Source organism: Populus trichocarpa, chromosome 1, assembly GCF_000002775.5.
Source record: "Populus trichocarpa isolate Nisqually-1 chromosome 1, P.trichocarpa_v4.1, whole genome shotgun sequence".
NCBI lineage: Eukaryota > Viridiplantae > Streptophyta > Magnoliopsida > Malpighiales > Salicaceae > Populus > Populus trichocarpa.
In genome coordinates, this window is record NC_037285.2 from 44821870 (window position 1) to 44835470 (window position 13601).

A 13601-nucleotide genomic window follows, 5' to 3' on the forward strand; every position below is an offset into this window, starting at 1 on the left:
GCTACTTGCATTTAAGAAGTGTGCAGAAAAGTTGCATATCGAGTGTAAGAAATCATTGTGTTTGGATGTTGCAACTCGATGGAATTCAACTTATCTTGTGTTAGAAGCTGCTGAAAAGTTTGAAAAGGTGTTTGTGAGGTTAGGTCAAAGTGAACCTAAGTATGTGAGTTACTTTTTGGAGGTTGATTCAAAGGGGAATAAAAAAAACATAGGGCCACCTAGTTTGGAGGATTGGGAAAATGCTAGAACTTTGCTGAAGTTTTTAAAGATCTTTTACATGGTTACATTGAAATTTTTTGGCTCATTGCATGTTACATCAAATTCTTTCTTCAATGAATTGATTTACATGCATACAAACTTGTTGCAATTGTGTAAAAGTAGAGATAATATTTTGAGTGGAATGACGATGAACATGATGAGTAAGTTTGAGAAGTATTGGGGTTGTGGAGCAAATCAGAATTTTTTTATTGCATGTGGCTAATGTTTTGGATCCACGTCTTAAGTTGAAATATGTGAAATTTTGTTTTGGTGAGTTGTATGATTATGACAAAGCATAATTGCTAACAAAAAAAGTGAGAGATAATTTGGTGAGCTTATATAAGTTTTATTTGAAAGCTGATGAAGTGGTGGATGATAATAGGCATAAACAAGATGTTAATGATGCTATTGATGACATGGAGGTAGATGTTAACACTTTAGCTCGGTTCAAAAGGCACTTACTAGAGGAAGATAGTGTGGAAAATAGAAATGAGGTTGAGAGTTATTTGGTTGATGGTTGTGAGGATCCTAATGATGATAAATTAGATATTTTGGGTTGGTGGAAGATTAATGCTTCAAAATATAAGATACTTTCGAAAGTTGCACAACATGTTTTGGCTATTCCTATATCCACAGTGGCTTCCGAATCAGCCTTTAGCACAGGTGGTCATATACTCGATCAATTTTGAAGTTCTCTATCTCCAGCAATAGTTCAAGCACTTATTTGTTGTCAAAATTGGTTGCATCATGGTCCAATTCCAACTGATAATACAACCTTGATGAATGATTTTGAAACCTACGAAAACCTTGAATCAGGTAATGTTTTTTAAAAACTTACACCTTTTATTTTATGATTTATTGATTAACATATTTTTATTCTAATGTTTAATATTTTATTTTGTAGAATTTGGTGGAAAGTTGCATTTACCAACGGATGATAATTAGTTCACAAATTGTGATGCATTTATTGAAAACATATGGTATAAATATCTTTTTTTATTTTTATATCTTCTGATTTAATTTATCATGTTATAATTCTAGATTATGAATTTCAGGAATCAAAGTGTAATGCTCTTGAAGTGCTTTTTTATTGAGACGATGTGCACATGAAGATTTATTTTTTGTGGCTTGGAGTGTTTTATGATAATGTTATTTGTTGTTTTTTCGTTAAGCCCTTTGAAGGCAATGGTTTGTAATTTGGATTTTAACTTATTGGTGTGTGATTGTGAGTGTGTGTTATTTATTTAAACTTTTCGGAAGTAGAAAAATATTAGCAAGTTCAAAAATATATTGAACACAAGATTGACATTAATAATGTCATATAAATGAATATTCATTGGCCAAAAAATTTAATAAACATAAGATTGATAATAATAATTTAATACAATTGAATATTTAGGGGTAAAAAAATTAAATATATTTGGAATCTTCAAAGAAAATGAAACAATATCAACATTAATTGTAAGCCCAATAGAAATCCATTAGAAGCCCATTAAAAAGCCCATTAAAAGCCCAAAAAAGCCCAAAATAAGCCTATAGGTTTGTCCGGTTTTTAATCCAAAAAACAGGACCGAAACCAGACCGGAACCGGCCGGTTTGGGCCGGTTCTGGTTCGGTTTCGGGTCTTTTTTTTTTTCGGTTTGGCTGTTTTTTTCGGGTGAAAACCGAACCGAACCGAAAATGATCACCCATAAGTAAAATGGGTATTGTAAACCATCTAGTAGGTGGCCTAGTGGTAAGAGTTTAAGACTAAGGGGTTTACTCCCTTTGTGGTCTTAAGTTCGAGCCCTGTGGTTGCTAATATGATGGCCTATAAAGACTTACATGGTCGTTAACTTCAGGGCTTGTGGGATTAGTCGAGGTGCACGCAAACTAGCTCGAACACCCACATTAATCGGGTATTGTAAGAACATAAATAGTGTTTTACAGTAACATTCATTCCAGATCTCAAGTAGCATTGCTAGGCCTATTTGAAAACCACATAAAGAATTGTAATAGAAATAGAACATCAAAATGACGGGGAAAACATGTTGATGAGGCAAATACACAAGTCGTAGAGCCATTAGTTTGAGCAGAAAGGAGAACGAAAATCCATACATTAAACAATATGCACACAAATGAGTAATATTATGCCCTTGTTTTTGAAGGTTCAGACACTTGAAAAGAAACACAAATGGGCAAGCAAACATACGCCCTTATTTCTTGAGGTTCGCACAAATAATGACTAAAGACGCAACATGACATGCATGGGTAAACAACACACATAGATAGAGAAATCAATATCCTTCTTTTAGAAGTTCTATAAAATTACAATACAAAGCCAAAGCCAAATTGTATGCCATTGCCAATGAAACAGTTGAAATCACTTCCACAAATTAAAAAACATTCGCAGCACCAACCAACCAACCTGATGCAAACATGAAGAACAATTATTAGCCATATTACTTGTATGCCTGGATATTGCATATGTTGATTTAATTTAACCATTTAAAGATAAATAATTGCAGCTATTTTACCTGCAAGAATGAATTGTTAGCATGTTTTTCAAATTCCAATGCCAAACTTATCATCTGACTTAATTATCATGACCACCTCCATCCTCGTCTTTTTCCTCTTCCACCTTTTCCTCTTCCTCTTCCTCTCCCTCTCCCTCCTCCCATTCCTCTTCCTCTTCCACCTTTTCCTCTTCCTCTTCCTCTTCCTCCTCCCATTCCTCTTCCTCTTCCACCTTTTCCTCTTCCTCTTCCTCTTCCACTTTTTCCTCTTCCCACCACCCATTATTTCGGGTCCACATTCTACAAGTGGTGGTTGGCACGGAGCAACCAGTGCTTGAATCCTCGACTACTTGAGATACCTGCAAAACCAATTCAAGCAAGTCATACGCATTCTAACTTATAAGTTTTATTATTGAGTGAAACAAGAAACAAAAACACTAAAAGAAAGGCAAGAAATCAGGTCCAATAAGCAGCACCTCTGATTGAGCCCGCATGGAACCATTTGATGTAGTACCAAATTTTGTGGTCAATTTTGGACATTGATGCACCTTCAACGTCTCCAAATGAGGGAATAAGAAATCATAACATCCAAGACTAAAGCAGACAATACTCGGTAATTGTTCTAGAGACAGCTCTTGCAGATCAGGGAGTACTATCTCCTTCTCAACATCGATAGGTGAAGCATGATCATCCTGTCCAAATACTCCCAATATTTGAGAGGATTCTCGTACTTCAAGTTTTTGGAGCTTTTTGAGACTTGAAGCCATGGCTACTGGGAAGAGACTCTTCAACTTGTTGCATCCTCTGATCTTAAGTTGACACAAATTAGAAAAGCATGAAGATTGAAGATCACTCCCTAATAATATCTGATTCTTTTTATCATCATTATCCTTAGCAATTATTTGCTCCAATTCCTCACAAGTTGATATCTCTAGAACTTCCAGTTGAACTAGACTAGTAATCATGATGCTTGTGCATACATGTGTTAGTCTTTTACAATTCCTCACCACCAAAGAAGTCAAATGGCTTAGCACAAGGACTTTCCATATACACCTCATGTCAGGCACAGGCAGGGAGTACACATGTAATGTTTCCAAACTTGTTAACCCCTGCATCAAAAGAAAACAAGGGTACATATTTGTTAGATATAATTCCTATTAATTTTTGTGCACTTTGTAATTATTATATAATTTTGGTAAATGGATGAACCAATTATACCCAATACCTAAATACTTATCAACAAAAAGATATAAATAGACAGGGAAATTGGGCATGGGAATATGAAATCATAATTTTTCATATTTATGGTAATCTAAATATTAATTATTATTTTATACTAGTTCAATTAAAAGCAACCATGAAAAAATTATACTTATTAAGTAAAAAATAGTTTTTTTATACTTGATTTATGATTAAAAAAAACAAATTATAACATTAACCAAAAATAAAAAAAATACAAAAGACAATAATTTTAACTACAAAATGCTTTATTGTTGATCATTTTAATTATTTTTTGCATACGAAAGTGTGAAAAAAATACAAAGAAAAAACATGAAAAATATATAATAAATAATAAGTTTTTTAAACTAAATACAGATTTTTTATTAACTTTTTGAATTGTTTTTAATTTTTGTCATAAGTTGCAGCACTGAAATAAACAACTCAGTATTCTTAAATGAAGCTTTACCGTCCTGTCCAAATACTTCCACTAATTGACAGAAAAGCCTCAATTTCACTCAAATTAGGAAAGCATAATGATGATTGAAAATATAAGTATTGACAATTAAATTATCAATTAAATTCAGTTTTAGAAATTTGGAGGAAGAAAGAAGAAATTATTACAGTTTATTAAAGTTGACAATTTAAATTAGAAAAGAAAAAAGATTATGGAGAAATATAAAGGACGTACTTGGAGCTGTGCCAACAAATTACCCAATTCTTCGTGGCCATGAATGGTTAACACTTGCAAAGAAGGCAACTGGGCAGCAGAATTCTTTGGACCAAAAAAACTGCAATTTGAAAGAATCAATTTTCTTAGCTGAGGGAAGTTGATGACGCCATCTCTGGTGAGTGCATCTCCTTCTCCACTGTAAAATATTTGCTTTAAATTGTCAGCTAATGTAATCTTCATCTGTTCGAGGTTCAGAAGACTTGGAGACACGGAGACAGGGAAGACATGTTCCAGTTTATCACAGCCACTTATAGAAAGAGTTTTTAATTTTGGGAAGCCAAGAGAGTTTGGAATTATTTCCCTTTCGCCATCCTGTTCTTTGATAAGACTCTTCAATTCATCGCATTGTTCTATCTGTAGTGTTTCCAGATGAATAAGACTTTGAGCGAGGGACGGTGTGAAGATAAATGTCAGTTTGTCAAGAGACAACAACTCCAGATGAATAAGACTTTGGAGGCTGACATGTCTGGTGGGCCCCTTCCATATACATTTGAGCTCAGGTAACCATTGCAGGTGTAACTTTGTTAAAGATGATAGCAGCCGCAGCTCCTTCTCCTCGTTAATTCCTTCATCAGCCTCACCCAATTCAAATACGTCTTCCAATGATTCGCATTCATTAATTTCCACACTCACTAGATTTTTCAAAGCTTGCCGCCATTTTGCTTGAAACAGAGTGCGAATATCCCCACATGCAGTCACTTGTACATGTTCTAATCTTTGTAAGAAGTCCTTTTGCGACCCATGGCCATGGATGGTCATCTGATCAGAGGACAATACTATATTTTTTAAACCCTCAATGTTGCTAAAACCAATTTGAGACACAGTAGGAAACAACTGCTCAAATGTCTTTGCTTTGAAGGATGTGGCGCTGATATCACCCAAATATAACCTTGTCGAGGTTGGGTATTCTTTATCGAGTGAATACCAATCCCCTAATAGTATATCATATTTGAGCAGCCTGGGAAAAACAAAATCTCTGGGAATGCATTCAACCTTCGGTATCATCAATGATAATACAGCTAAATGAGACAGCGAATCGAGTTCTGTTAGGCTCGCATTCATTCCTTCTGTGCTGTCACATCCAACAACATCCCATCCCTTGAAGCTCTCATCCCCGATCAACAGTTCTTCTAACTTCTTCAACCTTCCAATCAAATTCACAGGAATCCTTCTTAGCAATTCACAACCTGTCACATCCAACAACCTCAACTCCTTGAGCTCCCCCATTTCACTAGGTAATTCTTCAACGGAAGAGAACCTTATAAAACCAAGAATCTTAAGTCTTTGCAGCTTTCTCAACCAAATGAGGCCCTTGCATTTACACCTGATCAACAACAACGATTGAAGGTTCGTTGAGAATTCAAGTGATTGCAATGACAAACACCCTCCATCAAGAGACAAAACTTCAATTGCTTTCATCCCTTCAAAAAACCTCTCTGGAACATTCAAACCATCATCCAGTCCTAACAATAGAACTTTGAGCTGTGGACACACCAATCCTTCAGGAAGTTCTGTGAGTTCATTGCCCATTAAGGAAATTACTGTACAACCTTCAAAGCTTTTATTGCTCATTGGCCACTCCTCCAACCCAATGCCAGCCTTTACCATGAATCCGTATTTTTCTGATGATGCTATCTGAATTGCAACATCACGAACCAAGTCATGCATTTTCACATATTCTTCACTTTTAGTTCCTAACAGCATACAACAAGCTTTGAGGTTTTTGATTGCCACATAAACTCGTTCCCTTGCATCTTCAATGGACTCCACATCTTGATGTAACCCATAGCCAACTGCGTATCTCGTCAAGTACTCAATTGGAATGTTGTAATCTTCTGGAAATAAACAGCATAGCAAGAAACATAACTTGGTTTTCTCGTGCTTCAAATAATCATAACTCAACTTGAGACATGCATATGCATTTTTTTGTTCATCAATTTGTTCCATGTGCAAATATTGAGAGTTTTTGAGCTCTTTAAACGCTACTTCCCACTCAACAGCAGATTTATCTCTTAGAGCCCTTCCCACTGTCACAAGTGCTATAGGCAATCCTTTACATTCTCTCGCAACCTTCTTTGCCACTGTGTTCAAGGTAGAGTCCTCATCATGTAAACCTGCATTGATTTTGAATAAAGCCCATGCTTCATTTTCAGATAAGAGACTTAACAACACTATTGGCTGGCACTCCATATAAGAACATATATCCTTAAGACGTGTTGTTAGAAGAATTTTACAACCCTTGTGAGCATCACCAAATGGGATCCCTATCTCTTCCATGTTAATAACTTTCCAGACATCATCTAGGATTATAAGCATCTTCTTTCCCTGCAGTCTCTGCCATAATCGATCTGCTCTCCCTTTTTTACTTTTCTCGTCAAAACGCAGACCTAAACTATCTGCCATTTGATCCTGAATGTCTGTGACATTTGGATTCTGGGACACCGTGGCTATCAAAACTTCATGAAAAAGATGCAACTCTTTGGCTCTCCTGCCTACTTCTTTCACTAGGGTGGTTTTACCCACCCCTCCCATGCCGTACAGTCCGATCATATCGATACTGTCATCTTTGAGAGCTTCCATAATTTGTTCAAAAGCTTTTTTTGACGATTCTGAGGGTGTGAATCCCTTTGATGGAAGAAATTCTATGTCTTGAAGAGGTGCTTTGTGGGACACTGTTGGAAACTTTTTGCTATTTTCTTCAAGGTTTCTCAAAGTCTCCGTCTTCTTTGCCAGTGCCTTGCTTAACTTGAATTGTCGTATCGAATTTGGACACCAAGTAAAGCATTTGCCATTTTTTCCTGTTTCATTTTCCAATGGATCCACACCTTTAATTTCGTTGTTTGCATCCTCCAACCATTTGTTGACATCTTTCTCAATTTCTTCAGCATTTCTTTCAGCAACTTCGACAGCCTTTTGCAAACGATCTAGTGTCAAAGCCAGGTTCTTCTTTTGTTCATTGAATTCTTGAACAAAATTGTTGAAACAGAACATGTAACGAAATTGCCTTATTGTTGGTTCCACCAAGAGTTCTGCTATCTTAGATACAATGGATTCACCAACACTTTCGATAGCCATTTTCCACCAGTCTGAAAATCAGAGAAATAAGGATACCGACTATGAGAGTGAGACATTACAAGTAAAATAGGAATCAAAAGTTAAGATATAGAATATTAATATATCTTAGTTCTATTTCACTGGTTGTATTCATGGATTCTTACGAAAAAAGATGTTTAGAAAAGAAAATTATAAAGTTGTAATAATTATAAAATTTCTTATTATATCAAGACATTGTTCATAGTGCTTCTAGTTAATGCTTTATTAATACTAGAAATTAATCAAAGTTATTGAGATGGATACATATTTTATTTTTTTCCTTATAAAATGAAGCAATTGTTCCATAAGGTTAAGGTGTAAGGGATACCTAAAATTAATATGTAGGTGTTTATTTAATGAAAAACACTAAATTGAGTTGTAAGAGGACTGTAAAGAGAATTTATTCTTGAAAGGAATGGTGAGAGGAAAATAGAATTTGAAGAAGTTCAAGAACCATAAACTAACATTCAATTAGAACCTGAGCTCGAATATATAGCACTAGATACTCAGCTTAAAGATCAAGAAACACAATAATTCCATAGATCTAATAAGAGATGTCATACACCAATGGAATATGAATTTTTCATAGAAGCTAAAAATGATGAGTTGCTCATACTTAATGACGATACCAATTACATGAAAGCCAATATCTAATATTAATTCCATGAAATGACTCAATGATATAAAATTCTAAATAGATTAAATATAATTTGGTTGATTAACCTAAAGGAGTAAAATTCATTGGATGTATGTAGATCTTTAAGAAATAGATTAGTATTAATGGCAATGTATAGATGTATAAAGCCAGACTAGTTGCCAATGGTTACAAGAGAAGACAAGAATTGGCTTTGATGAAACCTTCTTGCTGGTAGCTATGTAAAACCTTCTTGTTATAGCTACATGCTAATATTAAGAATTCTAGCAAATAGATGTCAAAAATGCATTCTTGTAGAGGAATATTCATAAAGATATGTATATTACACTACCTAAAGGTTTTGAATCTAAATAATTTTCCAAAAAAATATGCAAGCTATAAAAATTCATTTATAGACTTAAACAAGATTTGTTGGCACTAATAATATACTTCGTTGAGAATAAATTTAATTATGTTTCATATGAATATCACATTAATAAGCATGAAGAATTTCATGAAAAATCAATCAAAAAGCCAAAGAAGGAAGCAAAGTGAAGACTTAGTTTAAGTATTCATTTTAGTTCTTAATTTGTAAATCTTTATATCTTACTTGATGGTATAATTAAAATGAACTCACACACATCACTCTGCATATATTAAAGGATTGATATATCAAATGATTTAAGATAGATGGTTCTAAGAATTCACCTAGATTAAAATGGTTGAATATGGAATTCTACATGAGCTGGACGACTGTTTGTTCATCAGTGATAAACAATTGGAAATTCTGCATTAATCAGACGACTGCTTGTTCATTAGTGATGAACACTTAGGAATTCTAAAAGAATCGGTTGATTGATTGGCTTGACTAGTCTGAACTGGTTGACCGTTTTACTCATTAGTTGGCTTCCAATAACTAGTTTATATAGCTTGTCTAATTGTAAAATTAGCAATGAATTCCAAACATATATGATAAAAAATCTACTCCAAGATCAAAATAACAATAAGATTATCAATAGTTGATCATACTCTAACTAGTGCTTTTAAACTATCATATTATAACACAAAGAGTATATATTTTCATTCTCACTACACTTAGATACTTTTAAATCTTATAAGTGCTACTTAGTGAGTTATAAAGATATTAGAAATTTATTTGTATCATCCACTCTATTGAAAGAGTTTGTTGTAAAAAAAATCATACTTGTAAAACCATAAGAGTTAAGTAAAAACTCTTGGTATTAGTGAGGGAATATCATCAAAGTAAAATCTTGAAGAGGGTATATCTTCAAGTAAGAAAAATCTTGAAGAAGGGTTTCAAGTGGTGTAAAAGGCTTAGTGTGGATTCATCAGGTGGCTATTGTACTCCTGAACTTAGACTAATAAAAAAAATATAATACTCAAGTACGGTTTGATATTTGAGGTGTGAATATAGCAAGTTTGCAAATTCTCTCTCTTAACTCTTTACTTTAAGTACTTTAATTATATTGTTGGTTATTATGTTTACTTGAAATAATTTGCATTATTTGATATTATTAGTTGTCTTAATCCTGGAATAACAATTGGTATCAGAGTTTAGTTCTCATATATAAGTTTACTTAGACTTTGAGTAGAATAACAACCACTAGTTATAATCTTCAAAATAAAGGATCATTTACATCTATAGTATCTTTTATTAATGGTAATGATTATGCATATTGAAAATGTAAGGCCCAAACTTTTGGCCTAAGCCCAAGTCAGCCCAAACTCAGCCTAAGTTAACCTAGAAAAGGTTGTAAGAGAATTGTTTTTCTCTTTTTTTTTGTGGTTGTTGTGACCCTACCCTCATCAAATTAATGATTTATTTTGGGGATCTGCAAAATTGAAGACTATCAGATTAGGATTCTTAGAATCCTGATCAATCGATCAATGAGCTGGTCTAGACCAACCAACTGATTGGCCTATGATAGCAGTCAACCGGTTGGTATCTGGTTGACCAGTTGGCCTAACAGTAGGTTTTTATCGAGTTTGTTGGGTTCGATCAATTTAGGTTATGTACGGATTTGATCAGGTGAAACAGTTCAATGTTATATTTATGTTTTGGTCTTTAAGCTTAGAGTTTTTAATCTTTTATGATACTTTGTGTTGTTACTCATTTTTTAGCCCCACGAGCTGGAGATGGTGTGTATCCCTCTTGAAGCGAATGCAAGAGTTTAGCTCATGGTTGCTGGAAGATTGACAAAAGCGGAGAATAAAGAAATGTTTTTCTAACCATGTTTCAACTATTTTCTACTCTCTTTATCCTCCCTCTTCGCTGCTAAAATCTCTAGGATTCTTAGGCTAATTAGGAGTCTTCATAATGATAAATTCATTCCTTCTTTATCTGGTCTTTAAGGTTAGATAAATCCTTCAGAATTTGTACTGAAAACTGATTCTGCTGCTATCAAAATTTTGTTGTAAACCAATTCTGTTTCAGCTTTGACCTTGATTCTGACTTGGTTTTGTGCAATATCCGACCATCCCAGCTATATTATTTCATTCATGACATGTTAAAGAATTGATTTGCACCTTTATTGGGTCCTAGGGATCACTGTTTTTATGTCAAACTCTCAGTTATATTGGGATGCTCGGTATTGTCAGTTTCCGAATCAAATCAGGAGACCCATTTTGACCAGCCAGTTTGCGGCCAGATTCTGTTCTTTAGAATGATTTTATCTAAATTTAAATCCTTCATTAAAGTTGTATTCCTCTACGTGTAGATGAATTTGGGTTTTTGAATCACCTGATTTAGATATCAAAAACTCAAGATATTCCCATTTGAATATCTAGTGTGAAAGCAGAGAATCTTGTCGTGAGAAGGATTTTTTGGCCCGAGTTTGTAGGGACACAATTGCAAGATACTTAAAGTTTGAAGGCCAATTGCGAGCCAATTTGAAGGACTTTTTTTTTTTACCAAAGACTGAATTGAAAAAGTGCTAAAATAAGGGAGTTGATTAAAGATGAAATTAGAAGAAATTCTGCCGGATTTGAAGAAATTGAAGAACAGGGATTAGATCAGAAAATGAAAATTAGCCATGCTGGATTACATTGATGTTTCTTTATTTGTTTTTGCCTTTCGGTTCAAAAAACAAAACGACATCATCCATCTCTTAGACATAACTCATGTTTTGCTCTCATTTTCAAACAAAGACGACGTCGTGCAACCTTGGTCTTGAAGCAAACCGCACAGCCTCATCATGGAAATATAATTAACATAGCACTTTTCATTTATATTTTGAGAACAGTACCTCCTCGTCTGCAACTGCAACCGTTCCTACTAGCTTTTGAATTCACTCGTCCTTGCATCCTCCGCAACCTGATGTGTACCACACAGCTCCCCCTTTCACGCCATGTTTTTTAGCCGCCAGTCATGATTTCGCAAGGGAAACCGTTCTACACCTCCTCTGTGCCAGCTGCGGAATGACATAAAGAGAGGAACATCGCCATCATCTAATGGCTGGGATTTTATCCCTAACACAGATGGCTGGGATGAGAGTGTTAATGTGGAGAATAGTTACTGGACTCACAAAATAGGAATTTCGTTTCCTATTTTGCTTTATTTGATTGTAAATCACCCAAGATTATATCCTAGATTAGTGTAATGAGTCGTTTCCTAAACAAAGCTCTGTGTGTGTGTGTGTGTGTGTGTGTGTGTGTGTAAGCCTCCTCTACTGACCTAGATGGAGGAGAAAAGGAAAAACAGAAAAGAGAGGAAGAAAAAGAGAGAGGAGAGGAAAAAACACAGAGAACAAAGGAGAACAGGGGAGCTAAAAAAAACAGGAGAATAAGAGAAAAAAGAAATAGAGAGGGTTGGACGCAAAAGAAAATGGATACAAAGTTAGGAACAAAAAAACACACAGACATGGAGGAGGCATAGAAGAATACCCAAAAAAAGACAGAAAAACCAGTAGAGAGAGAGGGATGAAGACACAGAGATAAAACTCAGGAGACGAACACTAATAGAGAATAGAGGGGAAAAGGCTAAAACAGACTAAAGCGCTGATAGACCAGCCAGCACGCCTTCTACATCGCCTTCGTCCCTTCGTTTTAGCCTCCATGTTTGTTCTCCTCGTCTCTGTGCATGCATTTTCATTTGTGTTTTACTATTCAAGTGAATTATAATTCACTTGAATATTAACTAAGCATGCACGCGTGAGGAAACTCATGCGTGCCTCTTGTTTGCTCAATCGGGTCTGGCGTATTTATTTTAAGGTTTGTATTTTGATGTTGTAAAAATACAAATATGGTATTAAGATACCCAGATATATATATATATATCTGAAAAAACAAAAAAAAATATTTTCATGTATACGACCAATATCCTAAAAAATATTTTTAACATTTTTTTAGAAAAAAAAACATTCAAAGTTTTAAAAATGTGTTTTAGCATGGATTTATTTAACATAAAAATTATGTTCTTGCATTTTGGATTTTACAACATGTTTGTAAATTCCAAAGGGTATTGGCCAATATTCAAAAAATATAAAAATCTTATTTTTGGGGAATTCATCTTTATTCACTATTAATATTTGGATAAAGAAACCCCAAAGGGGTTAATATCCAACATATTATTGGGAATAATTTATTATTATTCATTGTTAATATTTGGATAAAAAAACCCCAAGTGGTTAATATCCAGAATATTTTTTATAGGAATAATAAGTCATTATCCCTTAATAATATAAGGGCAAAAAAACCTATGAAAGGTAAATGTCCAAAATATTGTTGAGAGTAATAAAACTTGTTTATGTTTAACATAAGGGTAGATTTATGCCCAAAAATGTTATTTAGAACAATTTAATTACACATCCTTGAAAGAAGCCTCAATTATAATTGAGGACATTTTAATTTTTGATTCCATGGTTTATGAGCCGTGAAATTGTGAAATACTAAAGCAAAAATGGGCTTCTAAAGTGCTCTGAATTTTCTTAGATTTCTAATTTAGTAGTTTTTCTTCTTCTCTTTCTCCTTGTGATAACAAGTCGAGAACACTTGAAATACCAAGGGAAAAGTGAGCTTTAAAGCATATTGAATTTCTTGTATTTCTATTTTAGTTGTCTCCTAATCCACGAGTTGCCAAAGACTCATGAGATTACCATGGAATAACAAGAACAAGAGGAAAAGTCAAAAAAACGTTTATCATTTAAAATCA

The 13601-nt window shown here is 34.2% G+C and overlaps 1 protein-coding gene and 1 long non-coding RNA gene across 3 annotated transcripts; one reads left to right on the top strand and one right to left on the bottom strand.

The window, feature by feature from the left end:
* The first annotated feature begins 607 nt into the window (after nt 1-607).
* Nucleotides 608-1348, top strand: LOC127904461 (uncharacterized). Its single transcript, XR_008057695.1, has 2 exons — nt 608-1074; nt 1163-1348. It is a non-coding gene; the product is annotated as an uncharacterized LOC127904461 (long non-coding RNA).
* Nucleotides 1349-2376: 1028 nt separating this feature from the next.
* On the bottom strand, nt 2377-7786 carry LOC18095926 (probable disease resistance protein At4g27220). Of its 2 annotated transcripts, XM_052448242.1 has the most exons (5): nt 4663-7786; nt 3230-3862; nt 2936-3112; nt 2775-2878; nt 2377-2665 (listed from the first exon to the last, which is right to left on the bottom strand). In XM_052448242.1, the coding sequence occupies exons 1-4, from the start codon at nt 7777-7779 to the stop codon at nt 2834-2836; spliced, it is 3972 nt and encodes a 1323-aa protein (XP_052304202.1). In that variant the 5' UTR covers nt 7780-7786; the 3' UTR covers nt 2377-2665; nt 2775-2833. The 2 variants fall into 2 exon arrangements, with proteins under 2 accessions (XP_052304202.1, XP_024438157.2); XM_024582389.2 differs by having other exon boundaries at nt 2775-3112.
* Between the last annotated feature and the right edge of the window lie 5815 nt (nt 7787-13601).

Bases quoted from the DNA above. Each gene is read 5' to 3' on its own strand.
- LOC18095926 (XM_024582389.2), bottom strand. From the start codon at position 7,779: ATGGCTATCGAAAGTGTTGGTGAATCCATTGTATCTAAGATAGCAGAA. The intron at 3,863-4,662 runs GTACGTCCTTTA...CTTTTGATGCAG, and splicing joins ATTTGTTGGCACAGCTCCAA to GGGTTAACAAGTTTGGAAAC. The intron at 3,113-3,229 runs GTGCTGCTTATT...TTGGTTTTGCAG, and splicing joins CCATGCGGGCTCAATCAGAG to GTATCTCAAGTAGTCGAGGA.